We start from the raw sequence: 27,530 nt of genomic DNA, 5'->3' as shown, positions 1-27,530 counted from the left end.
ACACCATCAATCTGCGACGACGTCTGTCTGCTCTTCAGCTTTCGATTCCCTGAACCATATGACGTGTAAGTTAACAACGAGTTCGGCTTTAGCAGTCAATTCAGTTTTCCGATCTGGCCATACGATTTCAGTTTTACTTCCCCTCTTACTTTCAAACTCTGCTAACTTTTCACCAGTCGAAACTCACTATAACTACCCCATACTCTTCGAATTCATATCCAAACCTCTTCGACTTTCTGCCTTTGACGAAGCATATCTTCGAAATGGATACCCAATACTTTTCTGATATGTCTGAGGTCCTGAACTCAGACTTGCCATCAAAGTCCTTTCTACGCACACCTGAGAGATCTCTGATGGTCAAGTTGAAATTCGGAGAGCCTAACAAACTCAAGCTTGCCTATGTATGTCATTTTCCATGATTCGCTGAATCGTCATTGAAAAAATGCTGATACTATGGTAAAGATCCTTGCCACACAATGCGACTCTCGCAATTTGGTGGAGCATAGTCTCGGGGATGCTGAGCATGAAATAGCTCTGCTTGTCACTCCTCCTCCAGAGTCTTCTGAGTCCCGCCAGTCTCTCAAGCGTGGCGCTGAGGGTTTTGGTCTTCTTGACTATGGCTTCACCAAGAAGCGCATCGTTGCAGATGACGATGACGAGCAAGCCGATAATAAAGCTGATACTGCTCCAGCAATCAAGGTCAACGTTCCCAAGGCTAAATTTTCCAAGACCAAAGTTCCCAAAGTCAAGGTCAAGGTCAAGTCAAAAGCTATCAAGATCGCTCCTGCTGACCGCAACCTCACACTCGACAAGCCCGAACCCTTCGGCCAACCACCAATCTGGTCTGATAAGCGTCAGGCATTGTGTGAGGCTCTGCCCTATTACAGAGCTTATCAAGCCGGTGCCTACTCTACCAACAATATTGTCTACGGACTGCTTTGCGACAAGGGTGTCTATGCTCGTGATCACATCGATGACCATGTGGTTATCTGCAGCGTGTAAATTCTTCTTTTTTTGTGTTTCTACTCACATAGCTAACAGGTTCTCAGGGGCGGCGGCAAAAAAGCAGATGACGAAACTGGTGAAATGAGCCTCGGTGGAGGCCATAAAGTCGATCATAACATTGCTACATACTTCCGCAGATCTATGGATGGACAGCAAGCTGTAGCGATTATCATTGGTAAGTGATCTCTTCTCTTCCCAAACCACTATCTAACCTCGAAACTTAGGCCAAGGAAACACCAATTGCCCAGTCAAGCTGGACCACTGCTATAATGTCATGGACATGTTTCATGTCACCGATGTGTGGTACGACCGATACGAAAAGAAGTGCTGGATGGTTCGCCTTGAAAAGATCGATTTGGACGTTCGATCATGGTGGAGTCCCAAGAGCCAGCCAACTGCCCAGCAAGACCCTACTATCAGAGCAGTCGTCCAAACATGTGATACCTGCAATCAACCATCCAAGCAGATCTACTCCCAAGGCTGGACTTGCACGAACCCACACTGCAAGGATCACTTCAACTTCGGCATTGGCTTTGACCACAAGACTCTCGAATACAGCCAGGCTTTCTTGCAAGAGCGCCACCCATTCCAAGCTACTGTCCCCAATCTTGTTCCTGCTCTGCCTTGGAATCTGCCTGCTCAGAGTGCAGTAATCAAGAAAGGCATGGTATGCCCCGTCTGCCGCTGCTGCAGTCGCAGACTGCATTGGAACTTCTGGCAATGTGAGAACCCCGAGTGTGATTTCAAGCAGGATGCAGTTCAGCAGATCTTGACTGTTAGCGCGGCTTCGACGTCAGTCAAGACAATTTCTGAAGTCATGGCCGGTGGAATTATCTCTGTCCAATTCTCACTGGGCGCTCATCGTCCTCGTAACACTCTCTACCTGATTCCGGACGAAGCAAGAAAGACAGTTGGGTTTGTTGCGGTACTAAAGTCAAGTTCTGCCGTCAACGCTCGTGCTGGTGGCCCGGATGATCTCTTTGCTCAGTTGCAGATGGCTGAGATTCAGATGAAGCGCAATCCGGCTAGACAACGTGGAGGTAATTGTGACTCACCCCAAACCAATGGTGCTTACTGACATTTTCGCAGCTCCTGGAGAAACCGTCACATCGCATTTTGGTCGCAACTATGTAAGGATGTCCTATGTCTTTGATTCTTCTGGTACTGACAATTCTGCCAGGGTGCAACTTACAAGTTTGGCGTCCCCCAAGAGTCGACGAGCTTCTCGGATGCCCCAGATGTTATGTTGGAGATCCTCGCCAGAACCAGCTGGGCATCTCAGCAGGCTATCGCCTACGCTACACAAACCGTTGATGAGAACGACTTCAAGGCATGGACCCCGCCAAACGAATTGCTCTGCTTGGGATACGGTACTAATTGCAAGATCGGCGTAAGTGCCTCCCCCACTTCTTTTCCAGATGTTGCTAATTCAAGTCAGTATCACGATGACGGCGAGAAGACCTTGGGCCCTACAGTAACCAGTCTGTCTCTTGGCTGCCCTGCTAGCATGAGCTTCCGACCCAAGGCCAAGACCAGCATGGGAAGTAGCAAGAACCAGACGGGAACGAAGCCAGACTGTCTCAAGTTTACCCTGGAGCATGGTGACATTATGGTCATGCACGGCCCCAAGATCCAACAGCTCTACGAGGTAAGTTCCCCATGCATGCTCAAACTCGAAGATGAATACTGACTGCGATCGTAGCACTCTGTCACGCCATTCGGTCCTCTGCGCTTTGCCTTGACCTCTCGCACTATCTTGTTTGACATGATCGGCGTCAACGACGGTCGGGACATCGCCATCAAAAATGGTCAGATCCCTCGCCGTGCCGAGCGATTCCAGTACGATGGCCAGTGATGCGTGACCATACCTACACCACTTGGCGATGGCGAGGACGGGAGTGGAGTGGTTCTTCGCTGCGTAATGCGCATCGCATCTTTTCTTTTCTTCTCATTTGAGACATCTCTTTTTTTTTTCCCCTCCCACACATACACACCTTCGTGAGAGAAGGCCAAAAGCATCTTTCTTGCTCTTCAGACCAAACATTATCACGATTGCATCTTGCATCTCATGTACACTATTAGCTACATCTTTTCAGCTGGAGGAAGCGACATACCAAACTGGGGGGGGGATGGATTTTTGACACTGGGGGCAAATACTGGAGCCATTTGCAAAGGGTGGGAGGGGTGGATACTGCATCTTACAAGCCGTCTGGACCTTCTTCATACCGAGCAAATTGCTTGGCTTATCTAGCATACTTAGAATGAACGCAAAAGTTGATTCCACCCTTGCGGCTTTCTGGATGTGACGACCCTGTGGTAGCCAGTGTTTGCGTGATGAGACGCTTGTTTTTATTAGCAAGATGCTACTATTCCTGTTTGATTCGATATCTGATGGCGGGGTTTCTCTTGTCAGTTCGAAGTTGCGACTATAACTAACGCGAAAGCTTGCTGGCAAATCAGGAATAATGATTTTCATTTGAGTTAGTACTGGGGGGGGGGGAGGGACGCATCATGCGTATAATACAGATACAGATCCACATACACTTCTTTTCTGTCGGCTGTCGGGACGTGGGGGGTTGATCACAGCCTGGCTAAATGAGCGATTGATTTAGAAAGATGATGAGGAGGTGTTAGAAGTTAGGAGTTGAGAAGGAGAGCGGGATAGGTGGAAGATAGGTGGATGAAAAGGTAGTATTAAAAAAAAGGGGGGGAGGGGGGGGGGGTTGGTGGTAGCGCTTACAAGGTAGCGCTTACAAGGAGTGGAAGGGAGGGGGTTCAAACGACAGAAAGAAGGTATGGCATGGCATAGAATAGTACAATAGTCGGAAAGATAAAGCAAGGCTTATATCCTTGTTTCGTTGTTGAAAATCAAGCCCGAAAAGGGGAACGAGTGAGTACAAAAGCAAACAAGCAAATAAGTAGACGCGGTTGAAAAATTTGACCATTCAGACTAAACTATACACGGACTTTCTCTCTCTCTCTCTCTCTCTCCTATCATATCAGAGAGAGAGATTTATCCCTTGCGATGCGCCGCTACCTACCTATTACTCCGGTTTTATATAGAAAGATTTATGTATGTATACTTGCTCAATCCGTTCTCGTTGTTGTTGTTGTTGTTGTTGTTGTGAGCAAAATATCATCGTACGTAGTACCGGTAGAATCGACTCGATGCTCCAGCGATGGAGTTGCAAAATGTGTGCAAAATGCGTGCAATCCGACCTTCCCCCGAGGAAATAAAACGCCTCGCTAAATCCAGACCTGACCCGACCCATCCAGACCCATGCCATGCCATGCCATCCCATCCCATCCTGTCCCATCCCATCTATGTTCCATGAACTACCTCCCATTCCCGATATCCCAATACCCATAGAGCCACACCCCCACCCCCCTCCTTCTATTCCCATTCGTTAACGCCCAACGCATCAGTCCAGACTCACCGTCATCTTTCCCCGGATCCGCTCGCCGTACCGCCAGAAGACCCACGGGACGGGCACCAGAGCCAGGGCCACGGAGCCCAGTAGCGTGTTGCCCCAACCGAAGCCCAGCGCGGCGTACATGGGCTGCCCAGCCAGCGGCAGCAGGGCGCCGAGCAGGGAGCGGAGGATGGTGACGGCGGCGACGGCCGAGGCCGCGTATTGCGTGTAGGCGTCTACGAGGTAGGACTGCACGGGGAGCTTTGAGAGGGAGGAGGGAGACGAGTCAGTTGAGATTCGGAATTGGCACCAAGGAGGTGTGAGGGAGGGATGGGGGTTTCGGGAATGAGATCCGTGGGGATGGATGGTATAGGGGTGGATGTGAAGGAAACTAGTACGGACCATGACGCTCAACATCCCAAACGCGATCAGCACCGTGCCGAAGATGGGCACCAGCAGGTGTTTGTCGGACTCCGCGCTCCAGCCGTACCAGAACAGGCCCACGGGCACGAACAAGCTGCAGTACATCAGCGCCGGCAGTCTGAATTCGGGCTTGCCCACGCCGCCGTTCTTCGCCTGGTAATGCATGTAGATCTTGTCGGAGGTGCCCCCGATGACCATGACGCCCAGGATGGAGCCGACGCCCAGCCCCAGGAACATCAGGCCCGCCGTTCCAGTTGTGAGGCCGTAGATACCGATGAAGACCGGCGTCAGCGTCGTGAACAAGAGATAGAGCAATCCGTAGACGAAGGCGACGTGGATGCTCAGCAGCGCGACGATGGGGGACATGAACAGCATCTTCAGGGGCCGCTTGAGCGCGTTGGCGAAGACGGTGCCGGCCGGGAGGTCGCTGGCGTACTTGGAGCGGTAGGCCGGTTCCGAGTGCTGCTTGCGCAGAGAGGCGGCCCGTCGCGCGAGCAGCGTCGGCGAGTACGTCTCGTCGAGGAAGAAGAGGGAGACGAAGGTCACGACGAGGGAGCACGAGGCCAGGATGCGGAAGACCCAGCGCCAGCCAATGCCCTGGGTGATGAAGCCGCCTGCGATGGGGCCTGTTTGTTGACGTTAGCACGTGATGCTCGAGAAGCTACAAAATATACATGCTATAGGAGTGAAAACAGGTTTAGAAGCACCAATTATCGGGCCTAGCAGAGGTCCCACTGAGAAGATGGCCATCGCGCCTCCGCGCTTCTCGGCCACCATCAGGTCACCAATCGAGCCGGCCCCGATGGTCAAGGGGGCCACGCCTGCGCAGCCAGCGAAGAAGCGGCAGGCGAGGAGCATATGCAGGTTCGTCGCCTCGCTGCAGGCGATGGTGAAGATGAAGAAGAGGACGTTACAGCACTGGTACAGCTTCTTGCGGCCGTAGAGCTCGCACATGGGCGCAATGATTCTGCAAATGCCCAGTCCCAGGGGTCAGCGGAGTCCTGGTCACATGACGGGCCCGGGGGGGAGACAAACAGAGGCCCGATGGCGAAACCAAGGATATACACCGAGACGACGAAAGAGGAGATGATCCGGTCGTCGGAGTTGAAGTCCTTCATCAGCTGTGGTACGCCGGGTGCGAACATGGAGGATGCGAGAGGTCTGTAGATGGATGATAATGATGATGGACTTGGTCAATTCCCGTTCCTGTTCACGTGTTTTGGAGGAGGAGGAGGAGGAGGAGGAGGAGGCATTGAATGAAGAGAGGGTCACGTACGTGATAAACGTGATGGCGCTGACGATCCAGAGGTTTTTCCATTTCTTGAAGCTGCTCCATTTCGTGGGCTGCTCCAGGTCGTTTTCTCCCCAGTCCACGATGAATCGCGAGTCTGGATCCGCATCCGCGTCGGTTTGGTTCGGGACGGGCGATGGTGCTCTCGGCCGTCGCAGCGACGAGCCATCGACGACAATGGTCTCCGAGTCGCTCTCCTGCGGTTCGCTCTCTGCCGTCTTGGGCGCTAATCGGATCGAGCCAGCCTCGAGGTCGATCTCTGAAATGCTGGGCGTGCCTGGCATACTCATACTACTGAATCCGCACCGGTGAAGGAGATGGACGTGGAAAGCTGCGCGCGCAACGTCGAGGTAATTATCGCGTCGCAACCTCTGTTCTGCGCGAGCCTTTTTCTCGGGGCATCCGGAGTGCGCCAAGTAAACAAACTGCTCGCTTGGGAAAATACGGTATACGGAACGTAGGTCGGGTCGGTAGGCGCAGTCACATCCGCGGGGTCAACTCTACTCTAGAGTATACTCGCGAGTAAGGTCCAACTTGGGGGGGGGGGGGGGGAAGGGGGGGGAGGGGAAAAAGGGAAAAAAAAATTACATCAACTTGCCGTAACTCTGCAGATACGCAGTTGTACGGATAGATTGAAGTATATACCACCCTCCCCCCTTGAATAAGTATCATTGTCTGTGCCATCCTGGGGTTGCTGTCCCGATTTCAGATAAAATGATAAAATGTGATGGAACCTCCGCTCGGTGCGTCGCGCAACTCGTGCAGACCCCTTTTATTTTTCTCGGGTCGATGCGGCCCAAGCCAAGCATCTTACACCATATATCTGCGGCGAGGCTTCCTGTGTAGGGAGATGGGGTCCTCCATGACTAGAAGCTGGTGACAGCTCTATGTAGTAATTTTTGTTTCATCGATCCTAGGACAGTAATTACTGTACTTCTAAGTATAAATTAGAGCGTTCGAAAGCATCCCCCCTGATATTCGGACTTGGACTTGAGTGCTGGTGAGATGGACAGGTCACACAACGGCATGGGATGGAAGGATAGCGGGCCGCTCCAACCTCGATACGAGTACGCCGTTGGGGCTTGGCCTCTTGGTGGAAAACGGCCCTGGTCCTTGGTCGGATACGAAGCAGGCGGGGTTCCGTATCTAGATCCAGATCACGGAGGCTTATACCGGTATCCCGACGAAGAACGACGTGCCATTTTTAAACACACGGGAAAAGCCAGGATGGGAGAATCAGAGATATACTACTATACTACATACGTAGTAGTATATGACCCCCCAAGAAAAGCTTTGCGTGAGAAATATGCAAACGCGGTTTCTAGAAAAAACGTACAAGAGATAGTCAGGCCCCATTTCAGTACTTCCTCCGTAAGTACTACGTAAGTTGCCTTTGCGTAAGTAAACAAGCATGCCACGGCGGGTATCTTCGCGCCACGCTATCTTGTCGCGAGCTGTTGTGTGGGGTCCTCACGTATCTCGCATTCGCAAAGGAAAACCCCTAATTCTGACCTACCGATTTGATTTCGTAACGGAAATTCACGGCATATCGAGTAACCTTTTTCTTCTCCTCACGCCTCATGCCTCAGACGTCGCGCAATGAACGACCCTCTCCTTAGACCTTGACGATCATCCACCTCTCGGATCCCACAGCCAAGGCATCTCGTTGCTTACCACCGCGCTTGCGTCCAGCATTTTCACCGCCGTTTCTCGACATCAGCTGTCGGCACCACCCGGTACTCGAATCTTTTTCCCTTCTCCGGAACCCTCCCTCTGGACAGAGAATACGGGTATGGGAGATAATCGGGGAGGAGTCGCCAGCTGGCGGAGGGTGGACGCTTGGTCCCACGCGATGTGCTCGTGGTAGAGACGGTCGCCGCGGATGTTGACCACGGAGGACCACGGAGGACCACGGAGGACCACGGAGGTAAACGGAGGGAAACGGAATTGCGAAAGTGGGGGCCTGTCGGGGATGGGGGGGGGGAGGGTGCTGCCTGGGATACTGTGTGTGTCCCTCACGTAGATGTGGTGGACGGTGATGTGAGAAGGCAAAGGCAAGGAGACGCACCGCCAGTCAATAAGTCGGTTATGGGTGGAGCTAAATGTGAACTCGTCAATCACGCGATCGGTGCCTGTCGTGCGGCTAAGCAGCTCGAGTGGGCAGTGTCTTTTGGATTGGCGAAGATGAATTGGTCGGTCGTGGTAGAAAGCAGTGCGAGCTGCGCGGCCAATGCTACCGGTCATCTGCATCATCCATGAGCGAGCATCTTGGGTGAGGGTCTTTGTAAGACATATCGTCGGAAGCATAGTTTACGTACGGCTCTTCAACACTATCGTAACCATGGTCTTCTTCACATCCCTCTCCGCAAAAGCCAAGCGACAGTGCCCATCCCGGATGGCCTCGAGATCAAAATACGGACCTCCGAGGCGCTTCTTCAGGAACCCCAAGGCTCGGATGTGAGCTACAACTGCTGGACCGGCTTCGTAGTCAACGTGGCCCGGCAAGACGAAGTTTTCCCCGAGGAGGGGATCGTCGTATGTGTGCAGGATGTGGGATTTCACTATCACGAGGCAGGAAGTGATTTCGGTGCTTGCCGGTGCCATGGACCATGACAGGAAAATCGGGTCTGGTGTCAGAAGAGAGATCGAAGGCGACGACTGCCGCTACAGAAGGGGCATCATTGAAGAAGAATCAGAGCCTGCTCCATGTCATGAAATTGCCGGCGTTGTCGAAATAGTATACTGGTGGGTGTCAGTCAGTGAGGTAAGCCCAGCTTTCGAGCGCGATGACTGTGAGTATCACCGGAGTTCAGTATGGACTTTGCTGAAGAAGGTGGAAATGCTAGGTACCTACCACCCCATCTTCCGGAAAGGCGTAAGCCGGGATAGCTCCCGAAGTCTGTTAACAGCAAGTTCACAATCCCTATCCACAACGCAACTCTCCTGATCATCCATGTCTACTGAAGCGGCTCGGAATCTAGCATCTTGTTGACATCGGCCGAGGTCCGTCCCTGGGAGTTTTTCGAAACTATGAGCAAGAGTCCTGGCTCTCCCATCTTCTTGAGGATGAGGGTCGGGTGGTGGTGAGGTCATTGAGCACGATTGGTTTAGCAAAGCGTCGCAGGATAGCCGAATCTGGAGTTGGGAGATGCATTATTGCTGGTCGATCTTTGTGGAGAGTGGGTGTGTTGAGGTGTTGAGTTGTGGAGGGGTTCGGAAGTAACGACATTGCAGGTGGTACTACCGCTGAGATGAGCGGATGTTTCCAGGTTGGGCGAGCACTTCAAGGGGGGTTTGTTGACATTGGAGGAGGTGGAAGGTGGGCTCTGCTTGGGCTGCTCGGCTCGGATGCCTGTTGAGATGCTTTCTGTTCCTCACGAAGCGTTCTCGCTCTTCCATCTCTCACTTATTTCTATGTTTCAAGATGTGTATATGCTCACTGTTTCACGACAAAACAATGCCTGAGGTCTCTCTGTCCTGGGGCAACGGAGGCGAGTGTTGGTCATGTAATCCGTTTTTCTCCTGTTTACCTATGTTTCTGCCACCCGCGCTTCTCTCTTTTATCTTCTATCTTTTCTTACTCTTCTATCTCTTCTTGCTCTTCTATCTCTTCTTACTCTTCTATCTCCTCTTGCTCTTCTATCTCTTCTTACTCTTCTATCTCTTCTTCCTCTTCTTCCTCTTCTTCCTCTTCTTCCTCTTCTTCCTCTTCTTCCTCTTCTTCCTCTTCTTCCTCTTCTTCCTCTTCTTCCTCTTCTTCCTCTTCTTCCTCTTCTTCCTCTTCTTCCTCTTCTTCCTCTTCTTCCTCTCCCTTCGCTCTGAAGGTGGGCTGACTCGCCCAGAGTCCTTGATAAGTACGAGTGTACGAGTGTACGAGTTCGAGTTCGAGTACGAGTACGAAGTCCTCTACGAGTACGAGTAAGTAGTCAGGCACGGTACGTCATATGGCTAGTAAGCAAGCACTGGACTCCACCATAACCCCGATCCGAAAAGTTCGGGGACCCCAGCTCTAGATACACCAACGCCATCCATTTGTCTCTGCACGCTCCGTTCCGCACTCGCCCTCTCCCTCGGTATCAATGATCTGCAAGCCGCAGAGGGTGTGCGACAAAGCATCATCGACACACGGCCAACCTACCTATCCAGCGTCCGCCGCGATGGACAGCGCGAGTAATTTAAAGAGGCGCCGAGGCCTGGGAATAGTCACCGCCAATGCTTGCACCGAGTGCCGCAAGAAGCGAGCAAAGGCATGTTCGGCGGATCGAGAGCGGTACCTGACATGAACTTCCTGTTGGAACTGTAGCTAACAAGCTGTCTTCAGTGCAATGGCCAGACACCCTGTGCAAGATGCGTGTTGCAAAGCGTCGAGTGCCAGTATGAGCTCCCAGTCCGCCAGTCAAAGGAGCAGATGCGGTCCGAACTCGAGGCCTCACGAGCACAACAGCGGCAGACCGAAAGAGTTCTGGCTGCTTTGATTTCGATCGAAGCATCTGAACTTGTGCTGGAACAACTGCGGAATGGAGAGACGGTCGAGCAAATTGTCGACAGGTTGGACTCAGGATCACAGTCGTCAGCGGCAGAAGGCAAGATCACCAGCTTCGCTCGGCCCAGCGACCATCAAGCTATCGGGGGTGCGCTGAAGAGGGCCAGGAGTGTCATCAGCTCGCCGCTGTCACTGATAGCGTCCAGCGAGAGCTCCACATACGGCCAAAGCAGACTGGAAGGGACAGCTTGGCCACCATGGGGTTCTGGTCCGTTCATCAAGGCGGATGCATCAGCTCCGAATCAGGTGGATGACACAATGATATGGGAAGCTGAGGCATTTCCCTTCCTTGACGATGGTATGCCCAATTCTCTCATCGGAACTTGGCATCACGGCTCCGACTCGGATCCCAACTCGCTGAGCATCCTTCATCACGCCCGGTGTCGGGGGCAAGAGACAATACTAGGACCGAGCTTCGGCAAGGAAGAACATCCAGATATACCTCATCTGAACTACAATGAAAGCTGGACGAAAATCACCGGCGATGGAGCATTCGTGGAGCACTTGATGGCTCTATATTTTTGCTGGGAATATCCGACTTTTGCGTCGCTTAGCAAGGAACATTTTCTAGAAGATATGCGAGCAGGGAATCTAAGATATTGCTCGTCCCTGCTAGTCAACGCACTGTTGGCTGTTGGAAGTAGATTCTCAACTCAACCTCAAGCCCGGACAGATCCAAATGATAGCAATACAGCCGGTGACGCTTTCTTTGCCGAGGCGGAACGCCTACTGGAACTGGAGTCAGACCTGCATACCTTGACTACTATTCAAGCTCTAGGGCTGATGTCTATCCGAGAAGCAAGCTGCGGGCGCTCCAGCCATAGCATTTTCCTCTCGGGCCAGTCAATACGCCTTGCCATTGAGATGAAGTTGCATTTTGATGTTCAAGATGGCGCTAGCGACAGTGCTAAGTTAGACCATGCAGTACGTTCTGCAACTTTCTGGGGGGCGTTCTCGTTAGATCAGTGAGTGCCACATTCCCCCGTGTCGAAGAGTCTCCTGGTCTAACCTAGCCCAGAGTATGGTCTATGAGCATCGGTCGACTGCCTCATTTCTCTCAGAACGCCAAGTTGGTACTCAAGCCTCCCATCGTGGATCACGTTGAAGCCACGATCTGGGTTGCTTATACCGACGATGGTATGTCTTATCTAGCACTTTGAACCAGGCGCTTACTGATTTGAACTCAGGTACGCCTTTGGAGACCGCATGCACACAACCTTCCAATGTCCGAAGTGTGTATAAAACATTCTGCGAACTATCTGAAGTCGTCCACCGGTCATTGTACATGCTGTATACACCCGGCCAGCCCGTAACAGCCAAAAGGCTCAACCAGATCTACACAGAGTACATACAATGGTACTCCAACCTTCCGTGCACGCTACGCCTTGGCTACAATTTCACCCCATCAGTGCTGTTCTCTCAGTAAGCCTCTCTCCCACCTACGCTCTCATGTCGTTCGTCTCTGACAAGAATTCAGTATGTACTACCACTCAGCCATCCTCTTTCTCTTCCGCCCCTTCATCAAGCTCTCTATAATAGGCTCTGGCGTCTCCCCCCGCGACCTCTGCAACCAAGCCGCCTCCACCCTCTCCATCCTCCTCAAATCCTACGCCGACCTCTACACGCTCCGCCGCACGCCTTCTTTCGTCCCATACTTCATCCTCGCTTCTGGTATCACGCACATCGCCTCCCTCAGTCTCAGAGCCTCTCCCGACTCCTCGACTCTCCGCCAAGCCATCGTCGACCTCCGTGAAATGTCACACTGCCATGGTTTTGCCATCCGTGCTGTCCAGATCTTGAGGTTTTTGATCAAGCATTGGGGTGTCGATTATGAGATGGGGGATGACGAGGATAGGGGTGATCCAAATAGGAGCTGTTTGTGTAGTACGGTGAGCAATAACTTCTTCTGTCCGAACATGAAGTGTTCCGATTCTATGAGTACGATTGGGCCCGTGGCTGAGGGGGCGAACCCGCTGTTTTGGCCGTTCCCGTTACAGGGAAGACCGTTGCTGGAGTCTGGAGCGGAGTTATCGGCGGCGGGATTTGAAATTTTGAAGGGATGAGAAGCGATTGAGTTATTGGGGGGTCACGAATGGGAGATCGCATGGGAATGTTTAACGTTGGACGCTCAACCACATTGATTCATAAACGAACACAGTCTCGGTTCCGATACCAGGTAAGATACCCCGGCGCTGGAAGCCCTAATCTCTTGGGCCAGAATAAGTTTCTTTTACAGCATGATACGACCGACTCGTCTACCACGAGCTATACATTACACGAAATCCCGACCCCGCGATCAAGCGGCAGAATCGGACGAGAAGAAAGCCATCGCAGAGGCCCGACTGCAGTGCTTACAGAGCTTGCTTTCCGTCATCGTCAATAGGCAGCATACCTAGGTAGGAGACTATGCGCGCGCATACCTAGGAAGCTGGCGGCTTGAGCCACGGACTTATCAATATTTATTAGTATATTAAATAATGTATAGTTGTACTACCTCCCAGGCATAACAATTACCCCTTGAGGGATGGGTAACCAGGGTTTTCGAGTGGGAATCTACCCTTTGGGACCTCCTTGAGGATGTGATTGTTATGCCTGTACTGCTGCGGTACAGCGCGAGAGGTCGGAGTGGATGGTGGGCTTGGCTCAGCCTTCCGAGCCGGATTCCCGATGCGAAATATATAATGTGTACCTGGGAGAAGGTAGGGGGGGGGGGGGAAGATCGGTTCATCCGCTTTGCTTTGCAGATTTTTCATTGCATGTCTGCGGCTTACGAGCCATGCTGGTGTTTGGTGCTATAGTTTTATCACGGAGTCTCTTATCTTCTACAACATGCAGGATCACCTTGTGCTATGCGCCGGCTCACACTATCAACGACTACTAGTCTTATTATCATTATTACTATCATTATATATATATTAAGTAATCGTTCTCTCCCGGCTCCAAAACATGTGGTGGTTGGAGCTGGTTAGATGGGTAGATGAGTCAGCCTCTGGAAAATGGGGATTTCCCCATTTTCTGTTGCTGGCTTTGGATTTGGATTCGGAAAGTCGGGGGTTTACATGATGGGAGTGTGTGATTGATGTTTATATGTGTAGGTATGCGACTGATGTTTTTTGGGTTATATTCTTGATACTGCTTTTTGCTTCTTGAGTGGTTTTATTTTTCTTTTCTTTTCTATAATTTTTTCCTTTGTCATACTTTGTGTCTTTTTTATACTTTTTTTTTTTTTTTTTTTTTCATTTTGTTACAGTGGACGGATGTATGTATGGGCGCCTATGTATATATTATTTGATGAAGCGAGCAGACAAACAGGTGAATAAGGTACGTAAGTTGTATGTATAGATGCCTTGATATGCAGGCTTGAGAATGCTGTCGTGTAGCAAGGAGACTGGTAAGGGTAAGGAGGGTAAGGGTAAGGGTAAGGGTAAGGGTAAGTAAGTAAGGTGAGTCTGAAAGGAGCGTCCGTTCTCGTTCGTGGGCTGCTTTGGGGTGGCGTGATGGTGGCGGACCGGGTCCACGTGGGGGATGGGCGGTCGTGATGAGAGGGTTTGCTTTCGTTATGTATTGGAAATTATATTTATGTATATGTATCTGTATATGTATATGTATATGTCTTCTTGCTATTCCAAAACCCCGGGCGGATGTGGGGAGCGCGTGCGAGAGGCGACAGGCTGCGAGTAATTGTTGACTTGGGATTGATGGTATGTACATTCTCGCTTGGTCGTGAGAGAGAGAGAGAGAGAGAGAGAGAGAGAGAGAGAGCGTGTGTGCGTGAGACGAGATCAGACCACCTCCCAGTGCCGTGGGCTTCAGCAATTGGCCAATGCAATACCCAAGGCAATGCCCAATGCAATGCCCAATGGCTAGCTGCCCTCTTGCTGCCGCTGTCTCCAGCCAACAACCAACGGCCAACAGCCCAGGCATACCGTAGGAAGGCAAACAGTTGAGGTTGTGTCAAGCCCGTGATGGGGATTCAAGAGCCTCGAACCTCGAACCTCGAACCTCGAACCTCGAACCTCGATCCTCGATCCTCGATCCTCGAACATTCGAGTCTCGGATTGATCTGCTGGATGCCACCTGGCCGATGGTCAAGTGCAATATTTATTGCAGGCAGAGCCTCCTCCCTAGTTACATATATGCATCGTTCCACCCATCTCGTACGATCACGCGCTTTCCATACTGCAGAGGGATTACGAAGGCCCAGGCATGCCGATGGGCATTTTCCACTTGCAATTGATAATCAAAGCTTCAAGCTCATCATATTGATAATCCTCCTCGTCGACAACTTTTACCACTCCCGCATTCATCGACTGGTTGATACCCCCACTCGGCTCTATCTCGATATCCAACCGGACCTTCGATAGATCCAGCTACATACAATACCGGCTGCACCCTCGACCAAGATTAATAGGACCATTCTTTCAGGTTGGCTTCCCAAGTCAGTCAGATGGCCGCTCGCACTGCTATGAAACAAATGCAAGCGTCCAGCGTTGACTACTTCTCGACAGAGAAGAGGTCTCTAGTACGTTCAAAGTCTCCCTCCTGGCTTGATAGCCATCATCGCCCTACCGTGAGTCTTGTCGTTGGCCTACAAAAGCCTGACGAGTCGTCGTGGGGGCCCCGGGCCTTCACCCCATCACCCTCACCTGATCGCAACATAAACTGATATTCTTTCAACACAGAGCTGGATAGGATCATACGGCAAGGAGAGCAGCTCTTATAACGACTCAGAACAAACATCAGACTCGTGCAACTCCACCTTGCCGTCTCCAACCTCACCAGTGCCTCCAGCCTTCGCACCAGCTGGTTACACTCCGCCAAAGAATCCAGACGTCAAGTCTGAACAAGCCTCTAACTTTGGTACCTTTGAAGACTGGATGCGCTGGGACGATTCTAGTGACGTAGCCCTATCACCAACATTATACTTCCCGGATTTTAAGACAGAGCCTGTGTCCCCCACCATGTCGGGCCTCGAGTTTCCAGAGAGCGGGCACGGCAATGCAACCGAGGAGGGATCAGCCGTAGCAGACGACTCGGCTATCTTCATCAAAGACTCAATGGTCGAAGAGCAGCTACTCTTCCCGACTCCAAATGCTCGAAATGATACACCTGCCCGCGAAGGTCCCTATCTAACACCACCCTCATGGAAAGACCCAGCCGCAGGGAGTACTAGACCAAGCCAAGAAGAAGACGGCCGCCTCCCACCTCACGGAGAGTCCAAGGTCTGCAGCATCGCCATGATGTCTCCCAAAGCCCGATGTTCCGCCTCCCCGCCCTCCTCACCCTCCTCACCCTCCCACGCCGGAAGTCGCAAGAGAAATTCCAGCGTCGAAAAAGACGAGGACGGTGAGAGCCCCGAGCCCGCTGCCGATGGTTGCCACCCGCCCATGAAGAAGATGGCGCACAATATGATCGAGAAGCGCTACCGTACGAACCTCAACGAAAAGATCGCCGCGCTGCGGGACTCTGTGCCTTCGTTGCGGGTGATGAGTAAGAAGGACTCGCGCCGTGAGGACTTGCAGGAGGACCTGCAAGGCCTGACGCCCGCTCATAAATTGAACAAGGTGCGCCACCTCCTCCTCTCCCCTCTCCTGCCCCCTCCTTACTTGCATCCTCTCTTTCGGGAAGCGAACTTCGGCTAACAACCAGAAAAAAGGCCACGGTCCTCTCCAAAGCGACAGAGTACATCACCCACCTCGAAAGACGCAACAAGCACCTCGCGAAAGACAACGCGTCGCTGAAGTCCCGCCTGGACGCCTTCGAGATCATGGTCGTGTCCAGATCACAACCGCAGCAACAGAACCATCTGGCTAACCAACAGCAGCAGCAGCAGCAGCAGCGCCTGCAACGACACCCAATCGCGGGGAGACACCAGATGGGCATGACCAGGCGGCAGTATCCCATAGATGGCTTCGACACCTCCATGTGCAAGTAGAAGACGGCTGGACGAGAGAGTCCTGGGACCGGCGCTCGCTCGTTTCGCAGTTGGGATATCTGCTTTGCTTGGATCGTTGTGAAAGATGTCGCACGAAAAGCTCGAGCTGGAGATGGAAATGGAGAAGGGGGGGGGGGGGGGGGGGATGGGTATAATTTTATGATCGTATGTACGGTCTCAATAAGCTTGTGTGTGTGTGTGTATGTGTGTGTGTGTGTGTGTGTGTGTATACATAAAGGAGATTCCAAAGTACCAAGCCGTCGCCACTTACGAATCCAAAAAATCAAAGAAATTAAAGAAATCAACGAAATCAACGAAATCAAAGACATCCACGACATCAAAAGGGGTGAAGAATATAAGATACGTATGTGTCCAGGCTGTTTTTTTCTATATATATATATATATATATTTCGCGGCTGAGATTTTCATTATACTTGTACTTGCACTTGCACTTCCACTTGATTATTGCACTTCCACATGCACCTGCACCTGCACTTCCACTTGCACCTGCCCTTCCACTTGATTACTGCACTTGCACTTGCACTTAGCAGCTCACAGCTGCGTCATACCCCTCAAAGTGAACGCGGGAGTGAACGCGGGAGTGAACGAGAGTGAACGAGAGTGAAAGCGGGAGAGGAAAGAAGAAGAGAAGGGTGTCGGTCGGGTTGCATACATACTTGCAAATTAGCAGCAGCAGCAGCAGCAGCTCCCTCGCCCTCGCCCTCGGCCCTCGCCCTCGCCCTCTCGTTCGTGGCCTTGGTCTTGGTCTTGGCCTTGATCTTTTATCCGTATCTGAGTTTGGGTTTGGGTTTGGGTTTGAATTTGGGTTTGAGTTTGAATTTGAGTCTGATCTTTTATATGTGTGTGTGTATATGTGTGTATATTTCCCTCTATTTTTCCCTTTTGTGCCCTCATTTTTTCCCTTTTGTGCCCTTTTTCCCTTTTGTGCCCTCCTTTTTTCCTTTCCCTCTTTTCGTTTTCTTTCTTTCCTTCCCCCCCATCTCGAGACCTCTCTTCATCTCTGGCTGCGTGGTCACGGTCATGGTATGAGGAAGAGGGGATGCGGCGGGGTGGTGGGGGTTTGGATGTTTTGGGTGGGGTTTTATATATTTGTGTGTGTGTGTGTGTGTGTGTGGGTGGATGGATGTACTACGTCGCAGGCGTAAGTATTACCCCTCGAGGGTAGGGAAAACAGGGGGTTCCAAGTGGAAACTAAACTTTTAAGGCACCCTCGAGGGGTAATACTTAGGCCTGTACCGTGGTATGTGTGTGTGTGTGTGTGTGTGGGTGGGTGGGTGGATGAAGAAGGAGAAGGAGAAGGAGATGGAGATGGAGATGGAGATGGAGAAGGGGTACGTGAGGGAAGTCGCTGTTGGAAAGTTGTTTTTATAGGGAGGGAGGGGGGGAAGGGGGGGAGGGGGAAGGGGGTGAGTGAGGGGGGAAGAGGGGGAGGGAGAGGAGGAGGGGAGGAGAGGAGGAGAGGAAAGAAGATAGAAGACGGTGAAGGGGTTCTGGTGCTGGATTTTGGTGATGGAGATGTTTTCGTTAAAATGAATAATCTTGATTTCTCGTCTCGCTTATTTGGTTGTTTGGGTGTTTGTTATTATGATCCGATGTCTTTCTCGGCCTGAGGTATTATATGTTTCTTTCTCTTCTTTTGGGGGAGAGATGGTTGCTGGGGGTTGGATCTGGTACTTGCTACCATGGGTAGAAGGGGGGGAATCGATTGACTTCTGAGGAATGAGAATGAGAGATACGGATAGTCTAGATCCTGGGGGCGGTGAAAGGGTTGATAAATGGCATTGTTTCGACTGCGCAGCTTTGTGTCCTTTGTGGTATTTTCAGATGTCCCTTCTTTGTACGGAGTCGTCGAGCAGGACAGAAAGGACCTTGGACTCTTTCTGGGGTCGTCCGAAAGGAGATATAAAGGGCATCTCTCTCTCTCAACCAGACTCCTTTGTCTGCGACCTGGACAGACAGCCATGCCCGTGGGTATAAAGTCGTCCCAGCGTCCGACCGCAGCGTTTACTGTCAAGCACATAAGTTACCGTATATACTCGCCGAAGTTCTGAAGAGATCACAACCTATCCTGTTCGCATACATTCGGTCGATTGATCTGCCGCGTATATATACAAATAGGCATCATGGCGTATTACGATTCGGAGATTCCACGTCCAGCCCCCTACGGAACGTCTCGGCCTCCCCGTCAAGCAGGCAGGTCCTGCGATGAGCCCGAAGAACGAAGAGGCCGAAAAGCACACAACTACGCGGCCTACGACACCGAGTTTGACGAGCCCGACGAGCCCGACGAGCCCTACAGACGCGCCGACGGACGCCCTCACTCCCGCTCCCGGCGATACTTTCGCGCTCGCTCCCGCTCACAGAGACGCGCACACTCCCCCGCCCCCGAAGGTTCTCTCCCGCACGACCCTGTGCGCGACACTTCCGCAGTAGCATACACCTACGAAGAGGACGAGCCAGCCAGCATCCCCATCGCGCCGGCGCCTTGGAACGGGCACCGCTCGTCCATCACGAAAGAAGCGCTCATCGCCTTCCTCGTCGATCAGGGCTGTCACCCGAAGCGAGCCGCGGCACAGGTCGACCGCGAGTTCTCCGCCCATGCCGTGCAGTGGGTTGCGGGACGCGCCGACCCGTTCTTGTCGAGGAGCGAGCACGGGGTGCGCGATCCGCCGAGGAGTAGGAGGTTCGAGGCCAGTCGTGAGCCTGGAGATGGAGATGGAGATGGAGGGGAGGGGGAGAGGAGGGGGACGAAGAAGGAGAGGAGGAGGACAGAGAGGGAGAGGGAGAGGGAGAGGGATGCAAGTCCCGCCTACCAGCCACGGCGAATGCCGAGAGCGCCTTCTCCGCCGCCGGCATCTGCTTACACGCGACGCGAACATGAGAGCCAGGGCCAGAGCCAGGGCCAGGGCCAGAGTAGCAATAGCAGCCGCTCGCGGAGACAGCGAGACTGCTCTCGTCCTCCTCGTCCTCCTCCTCCTCCTCCTCCTCCTGTGTCTTCTTACCACGATGCATCTCCGCCCCCGCGACCGAGATACGATTACTACGAGTCGTCTTTTTCTTCGTCGTCTGCTTCTTCCCGTCCTCGGGAGCCTGGTGCTCCAAGATATCAGGGCGCGTCTTGGTACGAGCCTCCACGGGAGAGTGTGCCGAGGGAGAGGGGAGGGCAGGGTTGGGATAGATATCGGTACGAGGATATGAGTAGGGAAATGGACGAGATGAAACGGAGGATGGGCGAGGAGAAGGAGAGACGCAGGTACTAAAGGATCGGGGCGAGAGTTGAGATGTAGTGAGCTTATGGAGTGAAGTCGGTAAGTCGGTAAAGCCGGTAAGCGAGTTTTTTTTTTTATATTTCCTGTTTACGTCGACTTTCATCTTTTTTATCTGCCGGCCCTTCTGCCCCCCCCCCCCCCCCCCCCCCCCCACCAGCCCAGTTTTAATTTTTGAAGCCATGAATAAAGAATTCATGAACTTCATGGCGCTTTTTACCGACCTTTTGCCATCAAGTGAAATATCGTAAATACATGAGTCGTGATAGCCCTGCCAACAGAGTTACACGCCTCGGGACATTTCCTAATAAAGATCCGCCGATCTTCCAGCGGACAGAAACCAGAACCAAACCATATTCTGAACAAGTGATTCTGGTGGCGGCACGACTCTATCACCGAGGCGTCGTGCGGTTGCAGCGCGTCAGACTCGCTTCGGCGATCTGCAACCGATCCGGAACCGGGACGCCCTGAAAGGTGAAAGGTCAGAGTAGCTTCCACTCCCACGCGCATCTCAGCTCGCCCCGGTCGATCACCCCCGCCCCCAAAAGACTGCCTGCCAACGTTACCCCGCCGGCTGGTCTACTTTTGTATATCTTCTTTCACCGCGAGCGTCACATTTGCGTGACCTTGGTTTTCGTCCGGTTCCATCTCTCTACCCCGTGTCTGAGGACCATCCTGAGACGGGACGGATAAAACCGTGGTCCGGATATACGATTGGCTGCGTCCCCGATTCCGGTGGCGCTGTTTCTCGCGATGCATCCTGAGACTAGGTGGATTGGGCGGAGCCGCATCGTACGGCTCGCGGCCAGCTAGCTGATCGGTCAGGTATAAAATCACCAGAGGACGACCACGTTTTGCTTCGGGCCATACCATACCTTCCTTCTTCCTTTAGTCATTCGATCTCTATACAATCTTTATCCAATTTCTAATCCGACACAGCGGAGCTGTCATTCTCTTTCTAGAATCCCAGAAAACCAAGATCAACTTCACTTCCTCCTACTATCGTCATCGTCAGAAACAGCTGCGCTGCCACTCTTTTTTTTTTTTCATTTCCATATTCGAAATAGAAAGAAACGACTACACCTTATTAGCATACTCTCTACTCTCCACCCACTATCACAAATCCAAATAACTCCTCCATCGATCCTCATCAAATTAATCCGCAAATAAATATCACCATGCAATTCTCAGCCGTCGTCGCCGTCCTCTTCGCCACCTCCGCTCTCGGCGCCCCTACCCCTCCAACCGGCCGCCCCGCCGTCTTCACCGCAACGAGCTACAACAACATCAGCATCTCCGGTGGCGTGGCCGGCCAGGCGCAAGCCGAAGCACAAGCCAGACTAGCCGCTGTCAACATGACCGATGCCGCATCCGTGAACCCAGCCGACCTCGACTTCCTCACCTCCGTGAATGACATTGTACGTAGCCCCCCAACACACACACAGACCCCTCCCGCGTGAGAAAGAGAGAGAGAGAGAGAGAGAGAGGGAACCCGCTGACACTGTCCTCTTCTTCGCTTTCTCAAAGTGCAACCAAGCCGAACTCGGAGCCTTCAACCCAGCCATCATGGCCGCTGCCCCGAACAGCCCCCAGCAGGCCGCCCTGCAAGCCGGCAAGACCAAGAACAAGGTGCTGAAGCTCACCGCCACCATCATGACGCTCAACATCCAGGCCGCGCAGGGCCAGAACGTGACGCAGCGCCTGGCGGACGAGACGGCGAATCTCAACCTCAACGTCGCGGCCGACAAGGCCGTGGCCGGGAGCGACAGCATGGCGGTGCAGTTCGAGGCCTTGGCGAGCGCGGACTCGGGCCGGGCGAAGGGTCTCAGGGCGGCCCAGTTGAATGCTGCTGCTTGCGGACCGACGGCCAGTGAAGACTAGACACGGCCGGTTAATAGTTGTAGGCCTGTCTTTGCGAGAGTATTGACAGACGAACACATCACCATCGGTCTCTAATAATATAAATCTTCTTGGTCGACTTACATACAATCTTCTCTTGTGATTGTTGCTGATATTGACCGATACGCATCAATTCCTCGCTTGTCGAGAACACTGCCGAGTTGTAGATGATGTTTGCATTCGAATAAAATCCCCCGTAGGCTAAGCAAAAGCAAGAGCAAAGTAAACTTCAAGACCGTGCAAATCCTCTTCATATCTTCCCTCGGTGTGCCCGTCAAGTAGAGATCGTAGTCGGTGTAGTAGTAGTCCAGATAGGAGCGTTCGGAACCGTCGGTAAAGGAAAATCTCTTCAAAGAGGCCGCGTGTCGAAGGTTTCCGGGGTTCTAAGTAGTGGTAGAAGGTTTTTTTATGGCGTTGGTTTTCAAATTACTTTTGGGGGCTGTTTGGCCTTCTCTGTTTGGGTTTCCGAGGATCATTGATGATAATAGCTGCCCGAGGCCGCGCTATTGATATAGTCTGTGTAAAGCAGTCGTTGGCTTTGGATGTGAGCTACCTTGTGGTACCGAGTGAGGTCTGTGCTGGTTGCTTATTCGTATCAATTTCTTATTGGATTTATCCACATGATATCGAGAGGAGACTTTGGCAATAGCTCCTTTTCAGATGACTTCCATAGTTGGATACATTATTATTCTGGTGCGATCAAATCCGTGATGTTAATTGTTTAGCAGTATTGACCCATTGAGTGGCCTTATCCGGGTGGCCTTACATGGTGCGGTCGGTATATTGGAATGGCTGACGTCAGTTTCCAGAAAAAATATGATATATATAATCAGCCGTACACATCTTGGGGTGAAGGGTGGTGGACAGTAAACATGTCGCCTGCTGAGCGTACATGGCGTTTGACGATCATGGTGTTTTTCGGTTCTGAATTAAGTTGCTTGTATTTAATATTCTTCGCAACGGGTGCGGATTTTGCCGTTTGATACTTGATGTTTTGGTAGTGAGGTAGTGGTCGGCGCCTGGCTTCTCGGTATGGCGGACTAGGAGTTGCGGTGGTGTATCTGTCATTGGTGTATTCTTTGTTGGAGTTGTTGTTAGCGTCATCTTCGTCATCAACCCACGATCCTGGCATTAGGTTGAAGTCTGTCTCGTATTGGTATTGTGCCCCTTTAGTCAGTTCAGGGGCAGCCTTGAGTTGAGTGACGGTCGATGATGGCGATTTTGGTATTTGTGGATAGTGGTTTCTGGCGTGCTTCACAAGATCAGCGCTGGAGCTTTAGAATGTCGTGATTCGCAATGCCTTGAAAATCTCAGACCCCAAAGACATGTTTTCAGAGCCAATTACCCAGATACTGGCAAAGGGGAGCGACGGTTGATACATACTCCGAAGTTTCTGGTGGATGCACTGTTGTAGTGGTAGGTCCGTGCTTGGTAGATGGGCTTCTGAGCCTTCTTGAGCCCGAGGCCGATGAGAAGTCGACGAGTAGAAGGTATGATGACGGTCGTGATATATCTTTTCATTGTGAGAGGTTGATTGAGAAGAATGTTGAGCAGTTTGTTGGTGGCAACGATCGATGGCTGCCTATGGATGTTTCGATGAAAGTACAGAGGCCGTTCAAGAAGGAGGACATAAGATTGGGAGAGAGAGGGAATGGGTGATCGCTGTGGTTGGTATAATCAAAGATGTAGACTCCAGAGTACGGGAGGAGGGCTTATATATACAGAAAATGGATGTTGAGGTGCTAATCAAGTATTGGGGATTTAGACTAACAAAAACACGCTTTATTTCCAACAGTGGGAGAGCTAGAAAAAAAAACCACGCAGCTAGCGAAGAAGGTACCACGTAGCCAGCCCTGCATGGCATAGTAATATGCAATAGTTTATTTGGTATGTAATAGTTCATTTAATATGCAATAGTTCATTCATGATTCTACTTCCGTCTTGGAGTTAGATAAACTAGAATCTTAGTTTGATGACCGCCACACACACATAGGAAGTACTTCTGACGAAGAGAATGCCCCGAGTAGACTAATATAACAAGGGTGCTTCTATACGTCACTGGATTGAATGAGAAGCGCGATCGCCTTTTGCCCAAAGTCGTTTGAATTGAAGCTGCTAGTGATGTCTGGTCGGATTCATAGCACTTGCTAACCATAACGAGGATGAATCGCTCTAACTAGAACATTCTGGGCACTATCCTGACTACAGGTTACAGCTACTAGTGATCTAGCCGGATTCATAACACTTGCTAACCACAACCAGGATGAATTGATCTGACGAGAACATTCTAGGCACCATCCTGACTACAGGTTGCAGGTTTGCCAAAGGAATCTCAAACGTCATCAACAGATGTCAAACAAGTATACATTACATTTCAAACTGTTGACTGACAATGTCAAATTGAGATATCTGAATGCGAGAGTCTCTACGAACGTTCGTTCCGATACTGATCCGAACCCGGATTAATACATGGGAATCTTCCCGTTTCGTGGTATCGTATATGCACCGGGAGGTTCGGAGAATTCCTGCTGACTTTTTGCAAACGAGAGACATTCATGCGACCATATGAGCTAGCGAGCGTTGTATCTACGAATTGACACAGGCAAAGCTGTTAATTTCGCTCGAAACGAAAGGGGAATTTTATCTACAGCTAAGAGACAAATCGAGCGCCGAGAAGGGGACTCGAGCTTCGAGGACAATAGCCGAAAACTGTCCTGCCCACTACCTATTTGCACACAAGTCGAAAGCGAGGGCTCAGTTCTGTACAGTACTGTATTCCACAGTACTTGATTCTGAAGCTATAAGAGCCAGGAGTCGTGGATACTTGGGTCTCTGCGAAATCTGCCTAACATGGACAAGATACTACGTCCCAGGCGTAAGTATTACCCTCGAGGGTAGGGTAACCAGGGGGTTTAAAGTGGAAACTAAACTTTTGAGGCACCCTCGAGGGGTAATACTTAGGCCTGTACCATGGTATCTAGCGAAAACATGCATCTTTCCAATGCTAGTGCGCAGAGGCCAATGTTATGCTTATTGCAAACCCGATACGGGTAACTTTCTACGAGATCTCGAGAGTCTTGATCACTTCAAGCCCTTTCCTGCATGCTTGCCATGCTACCCCATTCTTGGAGGAAGGTGGCAACTCTCTCGTGCGGTCGCCACTTGGAACTTGGTTCCCACTCGGCTCTCTGAAATATGCCTTCCGGGATGCTAAGAAGGAAGAAGGAATGATAAGAAAATACTTATCGGCATACTAAAAGGATCGTCAAGCTCGGCTGCGATATTTAGTTTCCGAACCCTGTTGAGACTATCCGAACTCTTCAAAGAAATCTTCAAGTTGCTTAGGCTATGTTATGGTCCTCTATAAAATGACGCCAGTAAGAGATGAGAACAATCTTTACTGCCAGGCTACGCAGGCCCGCTCTTATCTTACAGAACTGTGAGTTTCCTGCAGCTCTACAAGCATTTACCCACCTCTTGGCGCAGCACATCGAATGGGCTCCTCTCCGCAGTCAGCATTAATGGAGCAATAACGGCTATCAATGTGGATTGTGATGTATAGCATGAGCCTTATCGTGAACAACAGGGTGTAATTCTCGGATTATCCGAGCCATTTGCTCGGGACCATCCCTATCGCTATCAGGGCTCCTCTGTACTTATCTTTGGTATCTTGGATGATGTTGGAAGTAATTATACAAGAACGCAAGATGCTTTGAGATTCGGTCTGATCAGTCTTGCGCTCCTGTATTTTTGACTGTTACTCTTTCCAATTGTTCGTCATGGATGAAAAAATCGAGGAATCCCCGTCGGACTCTAAAGTGGAGGACTTTGGCGCCGGGGAGAGCTCTGGCCTAGACGAGGCCGACATTTTCCTTCGCGACAACAACTTCGGCCCTCGCTATGTCCAGGAACTGCTCGCAGACAAGGAACTCAACCGGAAATTGGTCCGGAGGGTCGATATGGTGCTCCTGCCGCTGCTCGCCGGGACATATGTGCTTCAGTACATCGACAAGTCCGCGCTGGCCTACTCGGCAGTTTTCGACTTGTTGACAGACACCAAGACAACACTCGATGAGTACAGTTGGCTTGGTAGCATATTCTACTTCGCTTACCTGTTTGCCGAGTACCCATGGTCGTACCTGGCGCAAAAGACTTTGATGGCCAAGGTCGTGTCTAGCTGTGTGATCTCGTGGGGAAGTATCTTGATGATCACAGCCTCTTGCAGCAACTTCACCGGGCTTGCGATTTGTCGTTTCCTGTTGGGTGTCTTTGAAGCTCCCATCACACCTTGCTTCATGATGATTGTTGGAATGTGTTAGTAAAGCTGCTGAAGATCTATCTTCACGAGCAGAGCTAACATGTTACCCAGGGTACACTCGTCAAGAACAGCCATTCCGAGCCGGCGTGTTTTACAGCTGCAACGGCATTGGGTCTATGGTGGGAGGAGTCATCACATACGGCATTGGCCAGATCGACTCTTTCCCAGTCTGGAAGACGATCTTTCTCATCTGCGGCGGCGTTACGGTCCTCTGGGGTTGTCTGATGCTCTGGCTGCTCCCAGACAGCATCATCTCCGCCAGGCGATTCAGTGCTCAAGACAAGGCCGTCCTCATTGGCCGAGCAAAGCTTTCACGCACGGGTGTCCTTAACCGAACCATCAAGTGGTACCAGATCAAGGAAGCTCTTCTCGATCCCCAAGTCTGGCTCCTGGCACTCTACATGTTTCTCAACGAGGTTATCAACGGGGGCATCGCGAACTTCGGAAAGCTCATTATCAAGGGCCTGGTGAAGAAGCCCCTCCTGACTACCGCCCTCGGGATTCCCCAAGGAGCTTTTCAGGTCTTCTGGATTCTGACCGGGACGTACCTAGCCTCACGCTTCAAGAACATACGTACCATCGTCATGATGATGTACCTGCTGCCCACTATCATCGGCGTCACGCTCATGTGGAAGATGGGCCGGAACAGTCAGAGGGAGAAGATTGGGGTTCTCTTCGGGTAGGATCCCCGTCGCCGTAGCCGTCGCCGTTTTCCGCTTTGATACGGCTTACTGACTGACTGACACCGTTGCAGATACTACATCGTTGGCTCCTACGTGGCGTCCCTCGTCCTCGCGCTCCAGATGCCAGCCACGAACCTCGGCGGCTACACCAAGCGCACCACCGGCGTCGCGATCGTGTTCATGACCTACTGCCTCGGCAACATCATCGGTCCTCACGCCTTCATCGCGAGGGAGTCCCCCCGCTACCCCACCGGCTGCAAAGTCATCCTTGCGTGCTCGGTCAGCCAATTCGCCCTCGCCTTCGGGCTGCGGCTCTTGCTGGTTGCGAGGAACAAGACGAGAGACGCTGCAGCGCCGGCGGGGAGTAATACGGACTCTACTGCCGTAGAGGAGGCCGGTCACGATCTTACGGACTTCGAGGTACATTCTTCTTGTAACATTGCGGGACGAAAAGAAAAAAGGGGAGAAGAAGGAAGGCTGACCAAGACGCAGAATCCCAACTTTAGATATGTGTATTGATTGATTTTTATGATAACCGAATGAACGCTACGACCATTTTTAGCCGAACTATATGCTTAAAAAAACCCCCCCAATATAATGCTCTATAGCGTTTAAGCAGAGTGTCTTGCTCCTGAGACTAGTGACCCCGTCTACTTTCTCTCATCTAAATAGCTAGCCGAGGATCGGGGGGTCCTTGGGGACGTACCTACATCTAGCTAACCTCAGTCCGGCC

The 27,530-nt window shown here is 51.6% G+C and overlaps 9 protein-coding genes across 11 annotated transcripts; 6 read left to right on the top strand and 3 right to left on the bottom strand.

Moving 5' to 3' along the window:
• Positions 1-263: 263 nt before the first annotated feature.
• Positions 264-2,860, top strand: L3040_008254 (uncharacterized protein; the record flags this gene model as incomplete). The annotated part of the gene is made up of 8 exons (XM_007295443.1): positions 264-401; positions 463-998; positions 1,050-1,180; positions 1,230-2,045; positions 2,095-2,135; positions 2,186-2,395; positions 2,444-2,653; positions 2,708-2,860. 8 exons carry the CDS (start codon positions 264-266, stop codon positions 2,858-2,860), a joined length of 2,235 nt encoding a protein of 744 aa, XP_007295505.1.
• A 1,567-nt stretch (positions 2,861-4,427) lies between these two features.
• Positions 4,428-6,416, bottom strand: L3040_008253 (uncharacterized protein; the record flags this gene model as incomplete). The annotated part of the gene is made up of 5 exons (XM_066153954.1): positions 4,428-4,679; positions 4,821-5,467; positions 5,549-5,808; positions 5,877-6,029; positions 6,118-6,416. The coding sequence occupies 5 exons, from the start codon at positions 6,414-6,416 to the stop codon at positions 4,428-4,430; spliced, it is 1,611 nt and encodes a 536-aa protein (XP_066010502.1).
• A 1,949-nt stretch (positions 6,417-8,365) lies between these two features.
• On the bottom strand, positions 8,366-8,736 carry L3040_008252 (uncharacterized protein; the record flags this gene model as incomplete). The annotated part of the gene is made up of 2 exons (XM_066153953.1): positions 8,366-8,376; positions 8,451-8,736. 2 exons carry the CDS (start codon positions 8,734-8,736, stop codon positions 8,366-8,368), a joined length of 297 nt encoding a protein of 98 aa, XP_066010501.1.
• Positions 8,737-10,289: 1,553 nt separating this feature from the next.
• L3040_008251 (uncharacterized protein) lies at positions 10,290-13,071 on the top strand (the record flags this gene model as incomplete). 2 transcript variants are annotated; one of them, XM_066153952.1, is made up of 7 exons in its annotated part: positions 10,290-10,379; positions 10,454-11,640; positions 11,694-11,812; positions 11,863-12,097; positions 12,153-12,665; positions 12,834-12,851; positions 12,912-13,071. In XM_066153952.1, the coding sequence occupies 7 exons, from the start codon at positions 10,290-10,292 to the stop codon at positions 13,069-13,071; spliced, it is 2,322 nt and encodes a 773-aa protein (XP_066010500.1). The 2 variants fall into 2 exon arrangements, with proteins under 2 accessions (XP_066010500.1, XP_007295508.2); XM_007295446.2 differs by lacking the exon at positions 10,290-10,379 and adding an exon at positions 10,382-10,402.
• Positions 13,072-15,122: 2,051 nt separating this feature from the next.
• On the top strand, positions 15,123-16,610 carry L3040_008250 (uncharacterized protein; the record flags this gene model as incomplete). Of its 2 annotated transcripts, none has more annotated exons than XM_066153951.1 (4): positions 15,123-15,197; positions 15,358-16,239; positions 16,332-16,445; positions 16,503-16,610. In XM_066153951.1, the coding sequence occupies 4 exons, from the start codon at positions 15,123-15,125 to the stop codon at positions 16,608-16,610; spliced, it is 1,179 nt and encodes a 392-aa protein (XP_066010499.1). The 2 variants fall into 2 exon arrangements, with proteins under 2 accessions (XP_066010499.1, XP_066010498.1); XM_066153950.1 differs by having other exon boundaries at positions 16,500-16,610.
• Positions 16,611-18,754: 2,144 nt separating this feature from the next.
• On the top strand, positions 18,755-19,512 carry L3040_008249 (uncharacterized protein; the record flags this gene model as incomplete). The annotated part of the gene is made up of 2 exons (XM_066153949.1): positions 18,755-19,328; positions 19,448-19,512. 2 exons carry the CDS (start codon positions 18,755-18,757, stop codon positions 19,510-19,512), a joined length of 639 nt encoding a protein of 212 aa, XP_066010497.1.
• Positions 19,513-21,075: 1,563 nt separating this feature from the next.
• On the top strand, positions 21,076-21,778 carry L3040_008248 (uncharacterized protein; the record flags this gene model as incomplete). The annotated part of the gene is made up of 2 exons (XM_007295449.2): positions 21,076-21,315; positions 21,425-21,778. 2 exons carry the CDS (start codon positions 21,076-21,078, stop codon positions 21,776-21,778), a joined length of 594 nt encoding a protein of 197 aa, XP_007295511.2.
• Positions 21,779-22,625: 847 nt separating this feature from the next.
• L3040_008247 (uncharacterized protein) lies at positions 22,626-23,317 on the bottom strand (the record flags this gene model as incomplete). Its single annotated transcript, XM_007295450.2, has 2 exons — positions 22,626-23,048; positions 23,180-23,317. The coding sequence occupies 2 exons, from the start codon at positions 23,315-23,317 to the stop codon at positions 22,626-22,628; spliced, it is 561 nt and encodes a 186-aa protein (XP_007295512.2).
• A 2,258-nt stretch (positions 23,318-25,575) lies between these two features.
• On the top strand, positions 25,576-27,316 carry L3040_008246 (uncharacterized protein; the record flags this gene model as incomplete). Its single annotated transcript, XM_007295451.2, has 4 exons — positions 25,576-26,110; positions 26,166-26,793; positions 26,869-27,217; positions 27,290-27,316. 4 exons carry the CDS (start codon positions 25,576-25,578, stop codon positions 27,314-27,316), a joined length of 1,539 nt encoding a protein of 512 aa, XP_007295513.2.
• Between the last annotated feature and the right edge of the window lie 214 nt (positions 27,317-27,530).

Source organism: Drepanopeziza brunnea (genome assembly GCF_022702325.1).
Source record: "Drepanopeziza brunnea f. sp. 'multigermtubi' strain 214-2 chromosome Unknown ctg15, whole genome shotgun sequence".
Taxonomy (NCBI): Eukaryota; Fungi; Ascomycota; class Leotiomycetes; order Helotiales; family Drepanopezizaceae; genus Drepanopeziza; species Drepanopeziza brunnea.
This window is presented reverse-complemented; position numbering and strand designations above follow the sequence as displayed.